Below are 26,080 nucleotides of genomic sequence, written 5' to 3'. Positions count from 1 at the left end.
GGCTCGGCCCGATGATTTTATTACCTCCCTTTGCTGCTGGCTCCGCATTCTCACAGTAGCCAATCAGATTAGCCGCCGTTACAACCGATCTTACCAGTGTCAACAAGAAGGTTTGTTCGCAGTGCGACTCAATAATTGGGGGAAATCATGCAGACAAATTGACAGGTCTGAAACCTTAAACAAAATATATGCAAGAAATCCTTCCACCTCTTTCAGAGTAACTCTGCAACAATTGTGTTGCCAAGTATAATCGTTGGATAAAAGAAGCGAAACGTTGTGATTGGTACGCGCAACTTCCCAGCGTAAACACCTGATAGGCTAAAAAGTCAGCCAAGGGAGGTAATAAAATCATCGGGCCGAGCCGTAGATGCAAGGATATAGTGGACAAAATAACATGACAAAATCACGACTGAAACTTGGCAAAACTGTGTCAACAAGGTAACTAACGTCATTGAACAAGGTTACTGGTCTCGGGATGGCTTACAACAGGCAACTGTGGCACCACTTGTCATCCCTTTAAGTCGTGGCTATGACACTACGACAGACGAGGAACCGACAGGTCTCCCGGAATAGATTTTGAGATGTCCCCCACCATGACTGGCTGTTCCGTTTCTGCGGTTTTACCCCGCCGAGACAGATAACAACTTTTGCGTTTACAATGATGAAAGTTTCTTAAAGAACTTTTTTGGTGGAGTCCGGAAAATTTTCAAATATAAGAAAGCTGTTGGGTTTTAGTAAATGATAAACATGTGTACTATTTATATATAAATGTGGCAATTTTGTACAATGATAAAATTTGCAATTCATCGGTCCGTTTCTGACTCAAACGGACTGTAAGTTGCGCAATAGGACGGAACCCAGTCAGCAGGAAACGAGACTGTTGCGTAATCAATGTTTTGACCCAATCAATGTTTTGACTCTGTTCACCAAGGTCTAACGCTTAGGTGAAACCTTTATGTCAAACGGCGCTTTTCGTAAAGGTGAAACCCCTGAGGTCAAACGACCCTGTTCACAAAGGTATAACGTTTAGGTGAAACCTCTGAGGTCAAACGACTATGCTCATAAACGTTTGCCAGTTGGGTGAAGACCTTGGTCAATGGGCGTACAGTGGTTGAAGCACTAGTTTAAACGCTGTCCACAAGGGCATATCATTTGGGTGAAACTGTAACGACATTCAAACCGATTTACGACAATCCGACCAGGTTTACGACTTAGAGTGAGCTCCCTTGGTTTTTGTGTGTGCGATACTACGCGCGATTCACTGTGTGTTTTGAGATCAGATTTCCGTCCGTCCGTCACGGTTTTTTTGCCCACTCTTCCACCATGTAATGAGTTCGTATTAATTAGTGAACAAACATCGTGTTATCAGAGAAATTCCGTTTGATTGTTGATTATGGATCAGCTACAGAAACCATTAGGTCGAACAACGTTTTTCACAAACGTGCACCAACTCAGTGAAACCAGTCAGGCCAAATGGCGCTCACAAACGTGTACCACCTGAGTGAAAGCAACAGGTCTGCCGTTAAAATATGATTCTTGTTGGTCCCTGCTTGACACTCGGCATTAATGGGTAAAACAAGGACTGGTCGGCTCGGAGTCAGTATAATGTGTCTGGGTGGGGTATTCGTGCTTCACTGCAGCATGGTATCTCAATAAGTCTGGGCTAGTACCAGCAGACACACATGCACACGCAAGCACGTCGTCATATGAGGGAAGTATTCTTAATCGCGTCCTCCACCGAGTCAGGGGCACAACCCACGGCAAGCAGGTTGTCCAGTTTAGTTGCCTTTAACGACCAGCAATGAGGTACCGAGGACCTATTCACGGGAATATTTGGGCATTAACTCATCGTTCGAATCGCGTTTGATCCCGTGACAACACGTACATCTGATGCAGGGCCTCGTGACAATGTGCACCATCAGTGTAGGACACATTGTCTTTATATGCACCATCAATTACAGTTCCCATGACAACAGTTACTGTAAAAGTTACGTTTAAATATACTATTCGCAATTTGCTAAGGATCAAATCATGGATTCAACAGAAAACTAGTATGTGGGTCAAAGCTTATTGTAAGCATGGATCCTAGGTTCAGTATGTCATTGCATCTTTTGGATCCCATACCTGCTATTGACATGAGTTGTTTATTTGTCAATGACTCGTTCCATGATTTGCAAAATGGTTGATTGGTGCCATGGAAACCATTTTTATGGTTACTCATGTTTCTAGTGTATAAGGTTAGCTTAAAGTGGCTATTTGCCTAAAGAGGGGTTACCATATTATTATTTACCCAGTTGTAAATGGATACAATTTCAAATTATATATCAACGTTTAAGTAAAGTTGTGAATTTTGTGATCCTTAGCAAAGTGTGAGTAGTATATATCCCTCCATGGCCGTCATAGTGACAATATTTACTGACAGGGACTTTAATAAAGACACTGGACTTTGACACTTAGATTGTCAGACATGTTAGAAAAGTCGCAAAATGTGGTTATTTTCTTATAACCTTATGATTAATTCTTTGAATACGTATGTTCGGTGTCTATATTTCAGGTGAAATCCGTGAAGATCCGGGTTAGAATTCATCTTCAGTAACCCATGCTTGTCGTAAGAGGCAACTAACGGGATCGGGTGGTCAGACTCGCTGACTTGGCTGACACATGTCATCGGTTCCCAATAGTGTAGATCGATGCTCATGCTGTTGATCACTGGATTGTCTGGTCCAGATTCGATTAATTACAGACCTCCGCCATATGGCTGGAATATTACTGAGTGCGGCGTAAAGCTAAACTCACTTACTCACCAAAAATTGGCCTGGGATGACCAGCGACATCATCTCAAAGTCGGCATTTTTGTAATCCATTATTGTACATCATATAATATAAGTAGAAATGCAGTAATTTAATACGTAATGTTTATTCAAACTAGCAATTAGCTGCCTGAAGCATGGTTGACATATCTTCATGACAAAAAAGGGGAAGACTTTCAAAGTAAATCATCAGTCATTTCCCATAATGTCACATCTCCCACTATATCACAATAATAAGGTTGCGACACGAATTGTATATGACATTGTTATTATCATAGCTCAGTAATTACAGATTCCAGTACTTTTGGGTTGTGTACTATCCGGGATTCGATCCCGTATTCTTAGAGTGAGGCACCTAATCGCCAGCACACCAATCTACTCAGCAACCGCACCTTCCTCCCCGAGTGTGTGGGTTCAAATCCCGGAAAAATGGATGGGAACCGTTTCCCAGCCACAAAAATTTTTGATGGTGGTGGTACAGTTTAAGTTCGGCTTAGGCCAGAAATAGGGTCTATCTGCGCCCAACACATTTATTGAAGTTGAACTATGATAAAAGTAAATAAACATATTGCACCAAAGGTTGTATTTACCATGAATAAAAATGTATTCATCGTATTTGGATGAAATGACAGGATCCTCTCCTCAGTGAAACTGATAAAAAAAGCAAGCAACCAATTTGTATTAAAAAAAATAGAATACCCCCACCAAACTATGATGCTTGTTCAATGAAAAAGCTGAAAAAGAAACAGAAAAACAAATGTTAAAACGATTTAAAAGCAATACATATATTTTATTTAATGTTTCTACGTGACGAGATATGCTTGGCTTGTCTTACACAGCCTGATGCGGTCACGTAATATGATCACGTCTCTCATGACGGCGAGTTTTACAATTTTGTGTAACTCGAGGACAGAGTCTGCAAGAGAGTCAGTTACCACGCAAACCTATATGAGCTGGAACCTACACAATAGCAATGACATGGAACAAAAAAATCAGGAAAATTTGACCTACCGTGAATGGTTGCTTTAGCCAAAGGAATAGTTTCACTAGGTGTTTCTTAAAAGGCAGCACTAGCGTGCTGTTGTCGTTGTTCAAAGCCGCACTCAGCAATATTCCAGCTATATGGCGCATGTCTGTAATTAATCGAGTCTGGACCAGACAATCCTGTGATCAACAGCTTGAGCATCGATCTACGCAGTTGGGATACGATGACATGTGTCAACAAAGTCAGCGAGCCTGACCACCCGATCCCGTCAGTCGCCTCTTACGACAAGCATGGGTTGCTGAAGATCAGTTCTAACCTGGATGATCCCGACTACATCTTGTGCATGCAGGTGAGTGAATGAGTGTGGTTTTACGCCACTTTCAGCAACATCACGGCGGGGGACAAGAAATGAGCTTCACACATTGTACCAATGTGGGGAATAGAACCCGGGTCTTCAGCGTGAAGAGCGAACTCTTTAACCACTAGGCTACCCCACCGCTCCTGTGCATACAGTTATCTTCCTTCCAGATTGAGATGAAACGTGGCAGTCCTGGTTGCACATGTAGTCTCGGGCGGTGGGGTAGCCTAGTGGGTAAAGCGTTCGCTCGTCACGCCGAAGACCTGGGTTCGATTCCCCACATGGGTACAAAGTGTGAACCCATTTCTGGTGTCCCCGCCGTGATATTGCTGGAATATTCCTAAAAGCGGTGTAAAACTAAACTCACTCACTCAGTCACATGCAGCGTCTACCAGGTCGGACTACACAACGACGTATCCAGTAAATCTTGACACGTTCAGGAAGATCAGAGGTTTCAAATGTAAACAAAACAGAATTGGTAATTTCTTTTTCCTTCAAACGCAACAAACGTTTAGCCTCTATGACCTTGTGACCCTTAAGTTGTTGAACTATTTCTTCTATAATCACATCAAAGTCAATGTAAATGCTTTAGCTCAGATTTGGGACTCTGACACGAATGTCACAAATTGACGTTAAGGCCATGGTCCCCTTTAACTGATCATTTGATTTGCAGTGAATCAGTTGGTCCCTTGTTCCTAGGTTAATTCACTAACTCAACATCACCTATAGTTTTTCTAATGTCATGGACACAGTTTTTAGGGTAATCCTGGGATAAACATAACACAACCAGCAAACATTGGTGCAACAGCACTTCCCCAAACAGCAATATATGGCAAAATAAGCTAATATTGTTCACCGAACGTATTCTAAACGTACCTTGATAGTGTTCTTGATATATTTGATTCCGGAAGAAATAAAGCAATACGTAGCCCAATATGTGTCAGTACGTACACCCAGACGTACTTACACCATGCCGCTATAACGGACACATCCATAAAACACCACCAAAACAAATCAAAACGGCGATAAGAGAGGAAGCGTAGCGGCGCACGGTCAAAAACGGCACAAAATAAGCGACAAAACAGGAGCAGCAGCAGTACTACGACACTCGACCCTCACCAAACCATACCAAACGCCGCGCACCACGTACCTCGCTGACAGCGGAACCCAATCCCAGCAAAATATGTTCGCTAAATGCATCAGGTAGGGAACAATGTAGTGACAATGTAGTGACTTCATCTAACCAATCCAGCTTTGAACCTGAAAGCAAACAGTGTTTGCTGCTCCGGTAGAGTCACTTCTCAACTATGGCTCAAAATTTATATTTCTCCCTAAGGAGGCAACAGTATTGAATAGAAGTTTAATTAGTTCCAAGCCTTGATATGAAAACAGATAGTCTGTACACAGAGCCTATATGAATTGCAGGATTTGAAATTATCTTCCAAAACCGTTCCACAGGAGCTTTTGCTTGTGTGAGATTAAACGATATCTCCTAGGACATGAACTTGATGACGTGACAATGCTATGGCATCGCTGCACTGCAAGTCTAATGGCAGTACCATGTTCAGAAATGGACATTTTTCATTGAAAACTAACGAAGAGTGATTTTTGGGTGAGATTCTCTTATATTTTACATATATTATAACTCAATTGCATTTTTGAAATATAAAGGCCCAAACAGCTTAAGTAATCTCTCCACCAAACTCAAATTTTCTACTAAGTTTGAGTTTATAATCGATTTCAGTTCATTGAGGGAAATGCATTTTCCTTCGTTTTCTCAATTTGAGTAAAAGCTCTAATTTAAGTCAAAACTCAGACTTAAGTTTGTTTCGAGAAATCGGGGCCTGGTGTCCACCGCCGTGATGTTGATGGAATATTGCTAAAAGTGGCGTAAAACCATACTCACTCACTCACTACCTATTGCATAACTCACTGGAGCAACATACTGGCGAGCAGAAAGATTGGGCTCTACCCTTTAGTGTATATTGATTGATCCTTAGAATCCATCTTTACAGCCGATGGGTTGTATAGCATGAAATTAAAGTATTCTTTATGCTCCAAAAGATAAAAAAAGAATTCTAATTACATAAATGTCGTCTAAACAACTTTGATTGAATTGCTTCTTTCCATCAAAATATTCTCCCTTTCGAAACAGAGTAGCAACATAGTCAAATGTGCATTTGTCTGGGTAGTCTCCCCATCGGGGAAAGTCAGCATTAATAGCGGAAGTCAGCTTCGCGATTACCTCCCTTGGCGAGGAGAACCATGATGCATGCCATCCAGCATAGTTGTCAGGTGATCCGATGAACCATGCATGTGACATGAGAGAAGATGATTTTCTTTTTCTATCTGCTCGAAGTGCATACACATCGCCACTGTAAACGTCCCTGAACATCTGGAGGCTACAAACGCTTTTGACCTTGGTAGGCGAATATTCCCAATAGAAACCATACATAAAATGCTGAAGCACGAAGCCGACCGGGAAAGAATAACCATTGTGAAGCTTCAGGAACTGCAAAACTTTCACATCTGGAGTTTTGTCAGTGTCCATGTAGATGAAGAGATCGTCATTTCTGAGTCCTGAAACTCTCGTCTCTAAGGCAGGGAGGATATATTGGTTGATGTGATTCTCTGCAACACCTCCATGTAACTGTCCTTTAGTTGGGAATGTGTCAATGAATACGTGCATTATCTTGTGGTGGAATCGCTTCATGTATCGTCTTCTCAAATTGTGTAATAACCTTAACGGTCGTGGATCTCCATGTCCAGTATAGTTGGATTCCAGTATCCCAAACAGATCCACGGCTGAATGCACTTGTAGCATCTTAAGCATTAGAACATGAAGCTCCATATTGAATTTTGTGGACAGAATAATCCGCCGTGGCGTATCTCGTAGTGTTGGGGCATGACCATGAAGTAGAGACTTCTGGACTATTGCAGGCACAGAGCAATGCTGGCCGCTATAACCGGAAGTGCACACACACGCTGCTTCAGTACCTTGTAATCTTGTGCTAGCTGTACCTCGTATAAAACATCCCGTTGTGCCATTCAATATTTCGAATTCTTTGGAACGATGATCAGAAAGAGTAAAACTCCATGGCTTCTTCAAATCATAATTTTCATACAAATTAGGTCCATCATCTTCTGGGCGATCCAGAGGTTGGCTGTTGTTCATGGAAAAGAAATCATCGACTGAGAAATACCACTTTTCGAGATTTCTTAGATCTTGAGACGGGAATGGAAGAAATCTGTTTGGAGGATTTCTGTAGCAGGGAACATTGAAATATTGATGTGGATCTGAGTGTTCATTATTTCTTTTACTGGCAACTGCTCTCAATTTGAAACCTCCTATGTGGAGTGAAGAATGTTTGTTCAACTTGCCCATAGTTGCAAAGAAGGTTACGATCGGTAGGAGTAACAGAAATCCAAAAGCCAATCTAATTCTACCAGTTGTTACATGTGTACATATTAACAGATCTATTTTGACCATTGTGATTTACTTGTATACGGCACCCCTGCTCCTCGGTCTTTAATTAGCCACTGAATTCCTGAAAATGAAAAGCATAAGATTGAAAAAGGAACATATACAACAAGATATATTATAATGGCATCCTCAATACTCCCCAGGGTATACGTCCCGATAAATCTCCACTAGCATCCTGGGTGCATCTACGGCTCAGCCCGATAATTGTATTAATTCCCTTTGCTGGCTCCACCTTCTCACAGTACCTTAGATAAATACGAGTATAACTGTTATCAACATTAAACATGATTCATTTGCTTCAACATAAAAGCATTCGATATTATTAATTGTTTTTATTATTATAGGATATTTACATAGCGCACATATCCACGCAAATAGGGCATGCTCAAGGTTCTGGTAGTTTTTCACTCGATCATTGGATGTCAATCTCAACGGCACATCGTATTATCAATCTTAACTCCCTGGGGAGTATACAACTCTTGCAGCCACTAGCCGCACCGAGTTATTGTGGCTTTCTCATCCTAACGAGGTACCCATTTACAGCTGGGTGGACTGGTACACATAGTCACAGTACTTTGTCCAAGTTTACTGCACGTTGCTGTACCCTCAACTAGGTGTTTGCACGTATTCATGTGGCCACCATCTGGTCATATACTAACGGATTCGTGAGTTCTTTTAAGTGCACAAGGTTGTGTACTGTACACTAGGGGTTGTGACAACACTGAATGTGATATGGGAATGGCTCCAAACATAGTGTAATACTTTTATTATGAATTGTATCCAGCTTTTAATGATATGACTTGCAAGCTGGACCATTATATGAAACAGTCATAGTCAAGCTGGGATCTTATGAAAGATCTGTAGAAGTGATCCCCACCCCATTTTGTATTTAAAACAACCTTTAGAATATCGAGAGCCTTCAAACATTATGCCTCGAGATTTCTAATGTGTGGGATAAATGATAATTTGCGGTCAAATGTTATCTCCAAAACAATTAGCTTCTTGTACGATGTTGATGGTAGTTGTTTTAAGGAATAGCTCTGGATCTGTGTGGATGTTATGTTTATCACAAAAATGGACAAAAACATGTTTTAGATTTGGAAAACTTAATACTATTTTCCAGTGACAATGTGTGCATCTTGTTTAGACACAGCTGCAATGGCCTTTCAATGCTATTCATGTTGGTACCATGGCATGATATAGCCAAACTATTGATTTCGATACTGAAGGAGTGGTTCGAATTCTTACCAAAAAACTGTTTATCTTCTACACATCTTGCAACAAAGCAATCATGCGGCCCATCGAACGCATTTCTTTTAACATACCATATAACATACATGTATACCGTTTTTTCAAAGTCAAAGAAATTAGAAACTACATGGTGTTTTTTAATAAAACCATCACGAATAAATGACACTAATCTGATCAATGGTAAAACTCTGGTGTCTATAACCACACTGGATATCTGTGATAAGTTGACTTGATTCTAGGTACCAGACGAGTCGACCATGTATCACACGTTTCCATGGTCTGGAACGTGTTCCAGCTGGTTAAAACAATGGGGCGATAATTATAAGGATCACTGTGATCCTTCCCTGGTTTGAGTACAGGAACAATCATTGCGTCATGCCAGGAAAGTGGAAAATCACCAAATGTTATTGAATATATTCAATAAAGTTATGCGAGATTCCTGTGGTAGATGTTTTAATAATTGATAATTTATATCATCAGGCCGCGAACATGTATCATGAGCCTTCATGAGAGAAAAGGATTCGTTTATATTCCCCTCAGTTATCAGGTTTAAAATTTAAATGTGTTTTTTTCTTGTCGACCATGAAAATATTGAAATGCAGGGTCGTATTGTGCAGAAGAGGAGCTTTCACTAAATGTTGTACGGTGTTACTGGATCTTTTGCCATTGATTTTTCCGGGTTAGAACTGGTTTTCAACCCCCCATGCATGTCGTAAGAGGCGACTCACGGAAACGGGTGGTCAGGCTTGCTGACTTGTTGACACATGTCATCGTATCCCAGTTGCGTAGATAGATGATCATGCTGTTGATCACTGGACTGTCTGATCCAGACTCCATTATTTACAGACGGATTAATCAAGTACTGGTTGAAACTACTAAGACTGGACTCTTTTAGATTATGGAAAACTTCATTGTGAATACAAGTCTGTAGATTTTAGAAAACTCACACATCACATATACTCATGGAAACAAATAAAGGAACACACGAAAGTTTTCTTTTCCGTTTTTTTTGTCATACTCTATATCGCACTGTGGGTGAAAAACTGGAAATATATAATGTGCTTACATGTTTTCCTTATTCGTTTCCATGAGTATATAATCCCACTACCCAATATACCAGTTCTGAGAAAATACCCCACTGCAATACGTATCGATTGAGAGGCGTCTTACGATATACCGGTATACCGATAATTCCGTGCAGCCCTATTCAGGACAGCACTAATTACAGGCATGGTGTTTAGTCGTTATTTCCAGTGATGTCAACAGAGATATACAGTCAGATGTTAATAGTTAATTAAGTATTTGCATGTAGTATTAGTGTCAGGACCGATTTAGAGCGTTTGGTCAAAATGACACAGAACTTTCCAAGTCACACATTGTGACCAACCAATTCCCATCAATTGCCTCTTTCAAGGTATGAGATATACAAACAAAAAACTCACAGGTATGCATCATGTAAAGTTCAATAAAATATTTACAGAAAATAAACAATGCAACTTGCAACAAGTGAGTGAGTTGAGTTTTACGCCGCAGTCAGCAATATTCCAGCTCATGGCGGCGGTCTGTAAATAATGGAGTCTGGACTAGACAATCCAGTGATCAACAGCACGAGCATCGATCTACGATGTAGTGGAATCCAACTTGGATATCAGCTTCTATATTACGCTTCCCCTTAATTAATAATAGAGAGTGAGTTAAATTTTACGCTGCTTTTAGCAATATTCCAGCACTATCACGGCGGGGACACCAGACATGAGCTTCACACACTGTACCCATGTGGGGAATCGAACCCGAGTTTTCAGCGTGACGAGTAAACACTTTGACCACTAGACTAACCCACCCCCCTAATTAATAATACACATATACAGACTAGATAATCATTATCAACTCATTCTGCTATCCACATGCGGATTTAGGATTAAAACAGCCGTCTGAACCTGTTCCTACCGAAGGTTGTCTCCAGGAACAAATACCAAATGATCTTCGAGTTCTTCCACGAGTGACACACAAGACCCCAAGCCACTAAGCCTGAATACACGTTCCATATGCGGTCATGTGCATGTTACTGCATGGTGCTCAGTTCATCCAGAATTGCTACCGAGTTAATGTGCTAACAGCTGTTTGGCGTCAACCATGGGACCAAAATCTTGTCACGGTTTTGCTCTACTTTACCAGATAGCACAAGAAGATATGCCAACTTTGTATTCACGATGGGATTAGGTTAGATAGGTTGGAGAATTTGGATTCCACTGTTAGCTGTGGCAGGAATGTAGTGTGGCAGCATGTCTAAAACTGCCGATATAAAACCAAATATAGACGGTTTGCAATAAGTCCTTCCCAAATCCACTGTGCACAAACTTTATTTGACTTTTTGTTAAATGTTGAGGTTGCAGAACGTAATTGTCCATTGTGTAAGCTGGGTGTGGAAGATGAGTATCATTCCATTTTAATATGTACTGAATATAACTCCCTTAGATTAAAATACTTGCCATATGTATATCAGAAACAACCAAACTACTTTAAATTAAAGTCCCTGTTATCAACAAATAATGAAACACTTTTAAGAAATGTATGTAAATATATCTTTCATGCTTATAACATCAGAGCAATCAGACTCCTATACATTTTCTTTAAACCACACATTTTTCCATTTTAAATGTTTATAAAGGTGTGTATATACGTTTATATTAAATATTATATGATACTGACAAGAAATCTATTTGAACAAATAACACGTGTATTATTGATATGCATGCCCTTTAAAGTGTATCTATATTTGTAAGCAATGTGACCTACATACGGAATAAAAGTATTTGACTTGACTTTGACTTTTTGTTGTTTAACGCCGCAAACAACAACATTCAAACTACGTGTCGGCGGTATGTAAGTAATCAAGCTGTCCAGTGATTGACATCATGGGCATCGATCTCCCCAACTGGGATATCATGATACGTATCAACCAAGTCAGGATGCCTGGTCACCCATCATTTTCTATCTTGACTCTAGCGACAAGCATGAGTCGTGGAATACCATTATTCTAACCTGAATCTCTGACTGGTTTGTAAATACCAAACTAGCATAATGCACATGTATGCAAGACCGTTTTTGTTTTTGCCTTGAAAAGACTGACTGACTGATTGAGTTTGGTCTTACGCCGCTTTTAGCAATATTCCAGCAACATCACGGCGGGGGACACCAGAAATGGGCTTCACACATTGTACCCATGTAGGGATTCGAACCCGGGTCTTCGGCGTGACGAGCCAACGCTTTAACCACTAGCTAGGCTACCTCACCACCCGCCTGGAAAAGAGGAAAGCTTCATGCCACGACTGAGTGTCGCCCATCGAAACATCGCCATAGGCCGCCTTGAATCTGGGGAGTCGCAGTCTGCATTTTCCCCGACATTTCAACGTTCACCAGAGCACCATATTTCCCCTTTGAGATCGTTTCCTGCAGATCAATTCCGCCTAAGATCGCCGGAGAAGCGGCCGTCCAAACGTTACAACTCAAACCCAGGACCGATACATCCTGGTTGCTCTCTTGCGTCATCGACTTGCCACAGTCGTGGAGGTTGCACAAAACATCCCTGGTTTAAGAAGATTATCCGACCGAACTGTCAGGAATCGATTGCTTGTCCGGAACTGGAACGTTAGAAGCTGGAAGCGTCTCTGGTTCAGTGATGAATCACGATTTCTTCTTCACTAGCAAGATGGAAGACAGCGTGTTTACCGTCGGAGAATTGAATGTTGTGCCCCTAATTGCCTTCGACGGGTCGACAGATTCGGTGGGGACAGCGTCATTGTGTGGGGTGAGGTATCCAACACACAAAGACAAAATTTAGTGATGGTTCTGGGGAATTTGACAGCAAATCGGTACATCAACAAAGCCTTTACACGTCACATGCTTCCGATTATGGACCGACAGAGGGAGTTCTTGGCATACAGCTACTTCACATACAGCACGCGTCATGATCTGCTACCTTGCCAATTCTAACGTCAATGTCGTGCCATTGCCTTCCCGCTCACCAGATCTAGACCTGATAGAACACCTATGGGAAGAACTCGATCGACGTGCACGAACAACGTCAAAACACTTCCACATTGACCATCGCATTGCAGGAAGAGTGGGGAAGAATTCCTCAAGAGCAACTTCGTCGACTGAAACACATCAATAAAAGCTGATGTTGTGTTGGCAAAGTCATTGTCTATAAACGTGTGAATTTTCACCTATTCACCAATTTTCGCTATTACCATTGGAATTACATGAAATAATGCTCTTAAACAAAAGCAATAAATTCTTCTAAAAATGACATTTCTTTTTGAAGAGTGTAGCACACTATAATTATACCACTTGCAAATGTAACTGTAAAATTAAGGGATAACTTTGTCAAATTTAATTGCATATAATTGTTGTTTTCGAAAAGAGGAAATAAAACAGATCACAAACTTTCAGACCACTCACTGCTTGCCAGCTGACTATTTCAGAATGAGCAGAGAGGAATTTGTTGTTGTGGCTGTGACGCATTTTCTTATCAGTTACGTTTATCTGCCATATTTTTAGGAGTCAGCCGCTCCTTTCACATGTAGATTACAGCCTTGAACAGGACAATTTAAAGCTCAAGATAGAGGTCTGATACGTCATAATTTCATAGCAGAATGTTACTGCTGCTTGTGTGCAATCTGTTGCTTTGGGGAGTGGCCTTCCCAGACACAACCGTCACCATCTACAACGAGTGGCTCTCCCAGGGTGGAAGGGTGCATTTCGAAGTTGAGAGATGGAACAAAATTAATGGTCTCACCCAGCATAACCTAATACCAAAGTGTAAAGCGATCAGAACGGCTGCCGGACGTTGGCTGAACCCAGATCTGAGCGGTCATCTCTTTGAAAATGTACGTATGAATTACAGAACATCTTACATGTCATGCACAGCGTTGTGGGTTGGATGCCTAAACATGTTATATATACTCAATGTTTCCTCTGGTTTGGAGACATACGGAGCGTCTTCTTATGGGACTAAATCGCGCATAGAAAATCCATACTGACTGACTGAGTTTGGTTTTACGCCACTTTTAGCAATATTCCAGCAACATCACGGTGGAGGACACCAGAAATGGGCTTCACACGTTGTACCCATGTGAGGATTCGAACCCGGGTCTTCGGCATGGCGAGCCAACGCTTTAACCACTAGGCTCCCCCACCGCCCCTGGAAAATCCATTCAAAGTTGATAGCATGAATTTCATATCACGTAAACACAACAGAAAATGTTGATGTCTACTGCTGTAGATTAGCTACATGTCCATACATATCGATTACCTTATGAATAACCTATTTGAACAGCCTGTGTTTGCCCTAGGCATACAAATTTAGGAGTAATCATGACACCCTTGTGTCATGAGAGGGAGTCAAGGACATGTTTTTGGGAGTCAAATATAAAGGTTGTCCGCATCCATGCGTAAAAATGTACTAGTCATCATGACTCTTTTTGTCAAGAGAGGGAGTCATGGACATCTGTTTGGGAGTCAGATACTCATGTTTTCTGCGTCATGGCAAACACTTAACAGCCTATCCATACTCAAAGTATGCTTGTTTTGCTGACGCAACAATCGATTGTCTGAGCCGGACAATCCTGTGACTAGGAAGAACAACAAGAACATCGATCTGCGCATCAACTTGCGCAACTTAGTTACGATGCCATGCAACAACCAAGTCAGCGAGAACTGGTTGTTCCCCTTTGTCGCCCTTGGTACTGGTAGCTGACTTCAGTCAAGTTCTAACGCTGATATGCCATGAACTGTTCCGGCAAGCAAATCAATTCAAGTCATTTTCACGAAGATTCAAATTTCGGTTTATTTAGAAAATAATCAATATCGAGAATGTTACTTTTTTCCTATTCAGAAAACATTATATACGAATACAATATTGAATACAGTTGAATACATAATGGTTTGCTAGTGCAGTGCGCAAACGCGACCGTCTTTAATTTTGCAGTTTTATACAATATTTTTTATGAGACTACACGAAAAGCTCAAGGAAAGGAAATCTAATTCAGATCAGTAATAGTCATGACAATGAATGTGAAGGGTCATGATCTAACGTCAGTCAGCATTTTGTCGAAGGATTGTCCACATATTGTCTGTGGGAGAATTCCAAAACTGAAGGATGCCGATCACATCATCGACAGAGGACGCCTTGAAGCTGGAGCGTCCAAGTCTGTAGCTGCTTGTCATGTCCTGATACACCAGAGCGTCTGACAAGCGTAAGACCAAGAGTTACCACCCCTGCACAAGATCACTATATTGTTCTTTCTCTGTATCACCAACCTGCTTCTTCTGCCACTGAGACTGCAGGGGATGTTCCTTGTTTGTGAAGGTTATAAACCAAATAGCCAGAAACCATCTTCGAGGATGGACATTACTCACACGGGTATTTATCCTTGTCGTCTGACTGAGGGCTGAATTACGATTTCTTCTCCAATACCGAGATTGTAGACAGCGTGTCTACAGACGACAATGGTGGCGGAAATGCGATGATGTTGTTGGCTCTATGCTACACACCGAGATCTGACTTCCCTCTTGATCTGGGTAATCTCTACATGGTAAACATTCTTCTGCTTCATCTTCTTTCGGTTCATGACCGATACCGGCAATACAAAACAACGCGTCACGACTTCCTCCTGAATTGAAACCTCTTGCCAATGGCCTTCTCATAGGGTATCTGTGAGATGAACGCAACAGACGTGTACATTGACAAACGTCAGAGACACCTGCACAACTGTCCAACGCTATTTAGGAGAATTTCATGAGAAAGATGCCGTAGCATTATTCAGTGACAGCAACACTGTGACAACAATTATTATGAAACATGCACCTTTTAATTAACTCATTAAAATGATATATGCTATTTGCATTTAAAACAGTATCATTTTCAAAGTTAGTCAATAATCTTCAACATAATCTTGTCTCATTCAGTGGCGTCAAAGCCCAAGTCACCATGGCTACCCAGACCCTGCCTATCTCCAGGACCATACACTCCAGTCAAAGACATTCGGGTTCTACATGCAACAAGTGAATGGCTATGGAAGTGACATCAACAACATGGTCTGGGAAATAAAATGTTTCTTGTTTCATGTAATCAGTTTAAGAACAATATTTTAACAGGAATATGAACTTTAAAACATGGGCCAACGACAGGTATGTCAGGGACAGAAATCACCGCAACTCACAAGTTGAGACATTCAGTCTTTAATTAATGTTCTTTTTGGTTGGAATTCCATTTTGCTCAAACTATACTGAACAGCAAAAGAAACGCAAGTTTCGAAATTTCATAAGCCAGACTTTCGTTACTTTTGCTGTTCAGTATATATCAAAAAGGCTCAGTGTATATCATCTTATAGGGAAGGATAACAATTTATGGATGAACAACGTATTGGTGTGATACAATATATAGAGGATACGAAACACGTTTCCGTGTGATACCATTTTTATTAAACGAGTTAATGATTTGGTACAATAAAAATGGTATTTCGGGGAAGCGAGTTTAGTATTCTGTTTATTACTCTCCAACATTAATTGATAGAAACTACCTACGAAGTGTGATGACTCTCAGGTTTCTGCGAGTCAAGCAAGGTCTAATACCATTGTGACTGAGGTATTAGCATTGTGACGTCATAACTGTAAACCATTATGACGTCATACGTCTAGCGGTATTGCACTAGTGTAATACTGACATAAAAATATTACACTGCAGTATCTTCCACTTGAGAGTAATAACATTTAGTATTACACCAACAATAAACAGTTTAGCATTAAATATATTTGACGTACAATTTCTCTTCTGTTCTTTTGGTTGGAATTCCATTTTGCGCAAACTATACCAAGAGGCACAATATTTATCGTCTCGTATTACACCACCTGCTATAAAGGCCTGCAACTTGGCCCATTCACACGTTCTGATTTAGCAGTTTAGCAATTGATGAATATATTTGACCTATTGCATGTGTTTCTGTTTTACAGGTCTGAACTGGCCCAGTTGGATAGATACGTCTCATCATCAAGGAAAATTCCCCAACAATGTTGACGCTGCAGCTGAGTTTGTGTCCCTGATGGTACAGAGTACAAAGGACTACACAGGAGGTCGCATTCCCCACATATTTGAAGTCATTAATGAACCTGATTGGGTCGAAAAGTATATTGACCAACAAACGAATATAGACTTCCACAAGGCTGTCGCCAAAAAACTGAAATCAAGATTTGGAATGAAAGTTGGTGGACCAACGTACACCACTATGGCCTTGGGAGAAGCAGACGAGAATAACTTCAGCTACTGGAAGAGGACTGCCAAGTTTCTGGACATGTCTCTTGATCACTTGGATTTTTTCTCTTTCCATTCCTACAACTATGTGCGTGTATCTGGTGGAAGTTACGCTTATTCTGGTATCAACGAAGCTCGTCTGGTCGCCTCTATTGACATGGTGGAGAATTACTCTCATCTTAAGAAAGGCAAAAATGTTCCGTTGGTTATCAGTGAGTTTGGAAGGGGAAATGTGTTCGGAGTTGCGTCGGGTTTTGAAAATGGAATGATAGACTTTCAAACCATTTATCAACCAAACGGATTCATGTTTACTTTCCTTAACCTACGGGAATTTATTGACAGAGTGATAGTGTTTCTGCTCTCAAATGAGCAATATCCGGGTCATACTTCCCTTCGGAAATCCTTGTTTACCCTGGATGGACATCCCCTTCACATGACCAAATTTTTCACCTTTTGGCAAAACTTTTATTATGATCAAAGATTTCTCCGGATCTCAAGTCAGTACGATGGTCAGGAGAGAATAGTTGCATCGCTCGCTCTAGCAAACCCTCACAACAAGGAGATGGTGGTTCTTCTCCACAATTATGGTTCAAAATGGCAGAATGTTAAATTGGACTTTCCCAACAACTGGCTGAACCCTTCTACAGGTGAAGAAACATGCGTTCTGTTCGAAAATGGCAACCCTGCTGTTCATCCCAATTACCATTTCGAAAGGTCTAAGAATCATGGCACTGTTGGTCTGCCAGGATCATCAACCTGCTTCTACAAGTTCAAAACCAACTACAACTTTAACGGAATACACACGAACAACGAGAACACTTACTACGGCAAGGACATGGTCATCCCAATCAGCAACGGCCATGCGCAGACCACCATCCATCTACCCAGCTCTGGATATCACACTGCGCATCTTAGAGTAGGAGTCAGCCGCGACAAGAATGCCAAATCAAAACCCCGTCAGGCTGTGTTCAATGGTCACACGTTGTCCTCAAGCTACATGCTGTTCGATGCTATGAAGGTTGAGGGGAAAACAAAATGGAATGTGTGGGAGTTCATGGTCCCTCAATCACAGGTCCGCACAACCAACAACGTCAGCATGACCTTTGACGGAAACGGCGGTCACGTGTCGCCCGTCGCTCTCGTTGTTGGAAAACTTCAGTAGATAAACTTCACTTTAAGAAAACTGTGTTTGTTTTTATTAAATCGTACATTAGGAATCAAATGCAAAGAGATGTTTGTAGGTTTGTTGAAGATAAATATTTATATTTCTACAGAACCACTTATTCTATATCGATCCAGGACCACTTTTAATTTGTCAATATTCAGTTATATATGTACCCTTCCTGGGTCGATACTTAGCAGCACGGAACTATAGTGAAACAACTGTCTAAATGAGATCTTTAGGATTTGAAAGTCATAGAAGGGCTCTCAGACGAAACGAACACAATCAGAACAGAACAGATAAACACGAGAAGAGAATGTTTGCCAAGTGTATTTGCTCTCTCAAATTAATGCTTAAATCATCATGGATGATAGGGACGGTGGGGTAACCTAGGGGTTAAAGTGTTCGCTCGTCTCACTGAAGACCCGGGTTCGATTCCCCACATGGGTACAATGTGTGCAGCCGATTTCTGGTGTCCGCCGCGGGACAATTGTTATTGCGGCGTAAAACCATACTCACTCACCCATTCATTCGCCTGATTGCATAAATCAACGCGTCGAGCGCTTACATGCGTATTTTGAATTGCACTTTCACGACCACAGATGAATTGTTAATTAATTTCGTGTCTGTTTCAGACGTTCGTATTTCCAATTTCGTTGAAATGAATGAATTCTGATATTCATCTGTTGCTTCTTGTAAATTCAATAAGCACGATACTTGCAACTTATAAGCGACGTATTCTCATACATTAAGTTTACAAAAATTCATACACAAACCTGTAACTAATCTGAAGGTAAACTATTTATAATAGATATCTTCACGAGCTCATGTAAAGTCGTGAGTACTTTCTTTGTATGAAAGCGTATACTTTATTTTCCAGGTGATTTGCTCCCTTTGTCGGGCTGTGAAAGTTGGGATGTGTCACGTCATATCAGATATGGTAGCCAGTTGTAAGATATACCAAACACATTTCATGACTGACCATATGCATACTCACCTGTTACTTGGCAACATTAGAATTTCCCCTTACATAGTGTGCCCGTCCTTTCATATTCTCTCGGTATTGATGATTGGACCGAAGAAGACATTCGTGTCAGGCAATACATGCCACCTCTCTCTTTTACTTCAAGTGTTTAGACTTATCACTTATAATCGGGGGTCTTGTTGTGACAACCTCTTGGTTCGTCATGACAGAATACAGTTTATTACACAATTATTCGTCTGTGTTTCCTGTTGTGCATCATGTTAAAACTCACGATGAAAACCAGTCATTCCCCAAATTCGGTAAGCAAGCCAAGGACATTAGACACAACCGAAATACATTCGTAACTACTCGTCTCTTTCCGTGACCTACTAGAAGACTCGTCATTATTGCCAAGAATCGTGGCAAACCAATCAAATCGCGCGTAGTAAAAAGCAAGTCGAAGCATGAAGATGGCTGCGCCATTGAACTTTGAAATTTTGCTAAACTATGCAAAGCACAATTTCAACATAAACTTTAAGCGAAAGGATCAGAAGCTTTCAACACTGAAACATATTTATAAAGAGAGTGACTGTATTGCTGTTTCGTCCACCTGATATAAGATACTCTATGAGCCATGTTTGGAAATTCAGAGTTATCTTTCCTTTGTAATAGTACTAGGCTAATTTCATATCCATGCCCGTTTGCGCTTAGACAGGGCCCAGTCGTAAACATGGCCACGAGAAGGGTACAAGACGCCATCCGGCTTGCCGGAATGACACGAGGAGTTACGAATGAATCGAAATATAGATATAAATTATGCACCTTTACGAAGTCAGAACTGAGAGTCAACCAGACTCGGCACTATATCACATCCACACAGACCCGGTGTGTCAGGAGAAGGCTCTTGAACAACCCACTTCATAGAGTTCTATGTGTTGTGTATTGAGAAGAACGGCAACGATGCAGGGTCCTTCTGAAACTGAACCTTTTGGTAACGCAGAGGACTGCTGTGATCGAGAGTCTTCACATGCTTCAAACCGTTCCACTCTGCAGCACTTCAGGAGAGAAGTCCGTTTATCAAGGGCTGAGGCCTAACCACCCTGACCCAGACAGGATCAGCCGAACCCTCATTGGACTGTGCAGCACGTCAGGGTAGAAGTCCGTTAATCAAGGGCTGACGCCTAACCACCCTGACCTTGACAGGATCAGCCGAACCCTCATTGGACTGTGCAGCACTTCAGGGGAGAAGTCCGTTAATCAAGGGCTGACGCCTAACCACCCTGACCTTGACAGGATTAGACGAACCCTCATTGGACTGTGCAGCACTTCAGAAGAGAAGTCCGTTCATCAAGGGCTGACGACTAACCACACTGACCCTGATTGGATCATCCGATTCCTCGTTGCTGCAGTCATACATTTAAACTGTGAGAAACAATAATGCTCCTATTGTTCTCCATCGGTTTGTATAACAGCAAGAAAATATACTACGTATCAAATGTTTAGGCGCACTAGTGTAAATGTAGCCACTTACTTCAGTCAAAGTTCCTAACTAGCTTTTGGAAAATAATCCATACTGTTTAAAGGTACTGTTTATACATGAACTAATGTATTGTAAAACAAATTCTTGACGTTGAAAAGATTATTGTCATGAGTTCAATAAATGATGAAACTAGGTGAAAATTTGCGAACTCTTAACAAAACTTTAAACCAAAGCGCAGCTGTTCACATGCACGGTATTTGCACATGCTTTTCAGCAATTTGATGCATGGTCCTCGTTCAATTACTATTCATCTGCATAACGTTTGCAGTTGGTTCTCCAAGTTAGTGGAGAAATTCATCTTTGATGTAACCATATATATATACATAACATATTGTGAGTGCTTTAAGAGAGTCTAAACCATTGATGGGTAGTACATGTTGGTAGTACATGTTGGTAGTACATGTTGGTAGTACATGTTGGTAGTACATGTTGGTAGTACATGTTGGTAGTACATGTTGGTAGTACATGTTGGTAGTACATGTTGGTAGTACATGTTGCACACGTTGCACATGACAAGAACACATTATATATATATTCCATCTTAGTATTTATAGTAGAGAAGACTGAGAATGACAATGTGGTAGAATCAATATATTTACTTGTATATACATCGGAATTCTTGTAATTTCAACTATTATTTTGTCTGTCGTTACGTTGATACCATGTTCCTAATTTGACTATTTCCTTGTTAGCTCAAGTATATAAAAGCAAACTTGAAATATTTTTTTCTGCATGATTCGTTATTAACACGTCAATTAGTTTCTCTGGTTAGTCCCACATGGGTATAATGTGTGAAGCCCATTTCTGGTGTCCCTCGCCGTGATATTGCTGGAATATTGCTAAAAGCGGCGTAAAACCAAACTCAGTCAGTCAGTCAGCCTCTCATTAGTCCGAGTTTGAATAAATCGTTATTTCGAGTTTATAATGATGGTTATTTCTATTTATTTGCCTATATATGAATACAGAAAATTATGATAAAATCCTGCAGTCCTAGCGATAAACTTGCAGTGAACACTAATGTAAATTATACCGCCTGCAATGTTTGAAGAACCGTTTGTATGTTTTAGTGGGTACCTAAAGATTGGTACCTGTGTTTCCTTGCTGCCAAGGCAGCACTCAACAAATCTGTGACACCACTTCTTATTCCATACTCTGATTACAAAGCTAGCATTAGAACTTACATCCGTGATCTGATGCAAAAGAAGTGGGACACCCAGGTAGGTATCAATAAATTACATGCAATAAAACCAACTATCGGTTACACCTACTTTGGTTGTCAGTCCAGACTTGAAGAGGTCATCATACGACGATGTCGTATTGGCCACACAAGATATACTCATGAGTACCTATTAAAAGGTGAGGATCCTCCGTTTTGTATCCCATGTCTTGCTTGACTGTGTTGAATATTCCATCACAAGGGATATCTATTTCAAATCACGAACTATTAAGGATCTTTTTAGTTATATAAGTTCTCATTTAATTAGTGCATTTTTAAAAGAATTAGATTTGTTAACTAATTTGTAAATAGATAAATATGTCTTGATTGGAAGTTTGAATTAATAACTCAGATTGTTAGTGGCTGTATCCTCAAGGGGGGTTAAAGTACTGTACTGATTGTCCTCCTGAGAGGATACGTAAATCCACAAACATCCAAAGTAAATTAAAACTCTCCGCTATTTTTAATCGTAGAATATGTGTGTTTTTATATGTATGGCTAGATTTGTCTACGTTGCTAACGGCTGAAGGGATGGTGTAAATCCAGCTAGGGTCCATGCAGGAAGCAAATGTACTGTAAGTCCCAATGGTCCCTAGTATTGTGATCTACCTTCAGTTGTTGGCAATATATAGCCTGTTTTTACCTTGTATTGTCATCTATAGTTCAACTGTTTTAGATATAATTACTAGATTTAACTTCTAATCTAGTGATTTTACTGCCCTTCGTTGACAGATTTTTACAATTTACCATTAATTATTATGTATAAAATTAATTGTTCTCGTCACGATATGGCTGAAATATTGCCGATGTGATGATAAATTTTAACTCACTCACTCACTTGTGTTTCCTGGCAACATTAGGCAACCCTGTTCAATTGGATAACTCTGACACACGTTACAATAGAGGCTGTCTTGGGCTTTAAGCCGCTATATAGCTTGAATATTAATGAGTGCGGCGTTAAACGACAAATCAAACCAACCACACCACCTGTCCGAAAGCAACCTCAGATTAAAAAATTGCATTGTTATTACCTGCATCTGGCTGGCTTCCATCGACAACCCTATCACCGATCAATATCACCAGTGGCTGAAATACATTAGCATAGCAATTATTGAGATTACGAGAGAGAGAGAGATTACGAGAGAGAGAGAGAGAGAGAGAGAGAGAGAGAGAGATTACGAGAGAGAGAGAGAGAGAGAGAGAGAGAGAGAGAGAGAGAGAGAGAGAGAGAGAGAGAGAGAGAGAGAGAGAGAGAGAGAGAGAGAGAGAGGGGTCTGGTTCTAGAGGGATAGAGAGGCGTACTATTATGCCGGAAGGTATAGAATAGACCTGCAACGAGAAATAACATTCTGTTCAGGGCACAAAGTGACAAGGAATATTATTCTGCGAAGGATATGGTTAAACGGGTAACAGAAAGAAAGAAGGCAGAGCGGAGAACGAATTGGCAGGAGGGCCTAGAGAAGAGAGGGGGAACTGGAAGAGAACGATGACGGGAGAGAGAAGGCTAGAGTGCTAGAAGAGAACGTAGAGGAATGGTAAGAGTTGGTTGGACTGAGAGATACCTATAGACTCGAGAGAGTTGGGGAGGTAAAAGTAAGGGCAATCTCGTATGAAAGAAACATGCAGATATGGAGATTAATCGGTTAAAGGAAGCAAAAGATACCAACTAGACAAAATCAGCGACATGACATGTATTAACTTTGGGATTTCTCAGTAAAGTACAAATTATGGCGCGTTGTAGGTTGAGTTCGACACTCTCGATTCGAACCCACACTCTCAGCGTCAGGCACCCAATCGCCAGCACGCAGAGTCTGCCATCTAACCCACTCAGCCATCGCGGCTATCACAAAAATGGATGTCGGACAACTGGTAGTCTGGTAGTGACATAATCAGCAATAGTGAAAGAATATGTAGGATACGGGGTATGAAAGAAGGATGAGCAAGGGGGGAAAGGTTATGGAGGTAGATCAATATGTACACATGGATGTGTTGACATAAACTCACCTTGACCATTCCCCTCTCCACGGCAGGTTGGGGGTATCCCCTTCCCATTGACCTCATGTTCAGCAACACAGACGAGGCCCAACAAAACCACAAGGAGTTGCACTCGGATCGACAGCATCGTAACAAATTCTGGAACGGTCATGTGTAAAGTTAAGGTTTAGCCAAACTCATATGCAGTGGATGTCTGTTCTGCATCTATGAATGAAAATATCATCTGCATGCATGCATTCCTGGGACAATGCTTATTCTTGAATATAGTTATCTATAGGGCTGCGCAATATAACCGGTTTATCGGTATTTACCGGTTCAGACACGATACGTATTGCGATACGCTGGTTAAAACCGGTATTTTGACTTGCATTCGGAAAACTTCGTAACACTCGGAAATCTTCGGATATTTCCTTGTTTCATTTGTGCCAAATATTTTTCACATTTTTATTTTATCATGATTAAAAGTTGTTATTAATGCTTAATCAAACATAGTGATTTTGTTGTGTTTTTGCTCTATAAATCAAGCATTAACTCGCTTATAAGTAGTTTTGTGTTTAAAAATACTTCAGGCAATATATTGCAATACATATCGCAATACATGCTTTCGCATCGCAATATATTGAAATATGAAAATTCTGTGCAATACCCACCCCTAATTATCTAAGTCGTTTCATTAGTAGCATGCCCAGTAAAAGATGGCGGAAGTCGCTGAACGCTTTAAGTTACATTCTAAACACGTTTCTGTGAGACGGTTAAGATAGATGTATCTGCCATACGTTCATGGTGTATTTCGTTTGCAGAACTATACAATCCACCCGTTTCTCTCTCGTCACAGGGGCGGTGGGGTGGCCTAGTGGTTAAAGCGTTGTATCGTCCCGCCGAAGACCCGGGTTCGAATCCCCACATGGGTACAATGTGTGAAGCCCATATATGGTGACCCCCGCCGTGATATTGCTGGTATATTGCTAAAAGCGATGTACAACTTAACTCAGTCAGTCACTCTTGTCACTGAGTTAATATCTAAGTCACTTTGTTGTGTACTTCATCTGTATTACACTTCTTGCACGGCACGATATGCCCTCTGTCTCATCAGACAATTACCATAGACACACCCAAGTCAGTTTGTCAGGGTATTTCGTGTGTGTTTAACTTCCACAACACCACCCGATATGCCCTCTGCCTCATCGTTCAATTAGTATATACACATCAAAGGCACATTATGTGTGGAGCGCAATAGTGCAGTGGTAAGGCGTCTGCCTAACACGCTGAAGATCCGGTAATACCACTCTTTAAAAATTTCTGTTTTGTGTTCCCTCTCATTTCTTAATAAGTGTACTACCCCGTCGCCGAAATACCTTAGTTGTGCTGCGACGCTAATTAAAGCAAATAACAACAACAACCTGTGAAGCAAATATATCGTTTATCTACTGTATACACATCCAAGTCACGCGCAATAGTGCAGTGGTATGGCGTCTGCCTATCACGCTGAAGGCCCGGGTTCGATCCCCGGTGGAGGCACCTTGGTTCGGGTCACGAGGTGGGCACATTTGTGTAGTATCCTTGGACAAGATACTAAGATCACATTGTCTCAGTTTACCTAGCTGTCGAATGGGTACCCGGGAGAATGTGCTGGCAATGTGTGTGTATAGTTAATTGCGCCTAACAGGCAGCATGGCTGTATGATCCCCAGGGAGTTGAAGAAAGTATCGGAAAGTACGATGGTGTCCAATGATCGGGAATAGTACTGTACGTAGCGCCGTGGGCAGGTAATGTTGCTGGATATGAGCGCAACATAAGGGGACTAATACTATTACTATGTGAGAAGTTGACGGGACACATCAGTTAATATCAATGGTGTTAGACTGTACATAAATGCCTCATCATCTCTGTCATGTCAAACATCGGTTGAACATTGCTCAGATTTACCAGCAAGGCTGTTGAAAATAGAAAGATGCATACATACCTTTTCAGCAACACGGATGGAACTGCCCTATGGTAGTTTCT

The 26,080-nt window shown here is 41.0% G+C and overlaps 1 protein-coding gene across 1 annotated transcript; it reads left to right on the top strand.

Annotated features, from left to right (window-relative positions):
* The first annotated feature begins 13,543 nt into the window (after positions 1-13,543).
* On the top strand, positions 13,544-18,382 carry LOC124256798 (beta-porphyranase A-like). Its single transcript, XM_046690755.1, has 3 exons — positions 13,544-13,777; positions 15,858-16,002; positions 16,902-18,382. The coding sequence occupies exons 1-3, from the start codon at positions 13,544-13,546 to the stop codon at positions 18,359-18,361; spliced, it is 1,839 nt and encodes a 612-aa protein (XP_046546711.1). The 3' UTR covers positions 18,362-18,382.
* The last annotated feature ends 7,698 nt before the right edge of the window (positions 18,383-26,080 follow it).

Source organism: Haliotis rubra, unplaced genomic scaffold (genome assembly GCF_003918875.1).
Source record: "Haliotis rubra isolate DU_JTF1 unplaced genomic scaffold, ASM391887v1 Scf64, whole genome shotgun sequence".
Classification (NCBI taxonomy): domain Eukaryota; kingdom Metazoa; phylum Mollusca; class Gastropoda; order Lepetellida; family Haliotidae; genus Haliotis; species Haliotis rubra.
Note: the sequence above shows the minus strand (reverse complement) of the source record. Positions and strands in the feature narration are given on the sequence as shown.

What these genes read in the sequence shown, in the direction of transcription:
- LOC124256798 (XM_046690755.1), top strand. Translation starts at nt 13,544, where the DNA reads ATGTTACTGCTGCTTGTGTGCAATCTGTTGCTTTGGGGAGTGGCCTTC. An exon ending in GCGGTCATCTCTTTGAAAAT is followed by an intron (nt 13,778 to 15,857) that starts GTACGTATGAAT and finishes TGTCTCATTCAG; the next exon opens with TGGCGTCAAAGCCCAAGTCA. An exon ending in CATGGTCTGGGAAATAAAAT is followed by an intron (nt 16,003 to 16,901) that starts GTTTCTTGTTTC and finishes TCTGTTTTACAG; the next exon opens with GTCTGAACTGGCCCAGTTGG.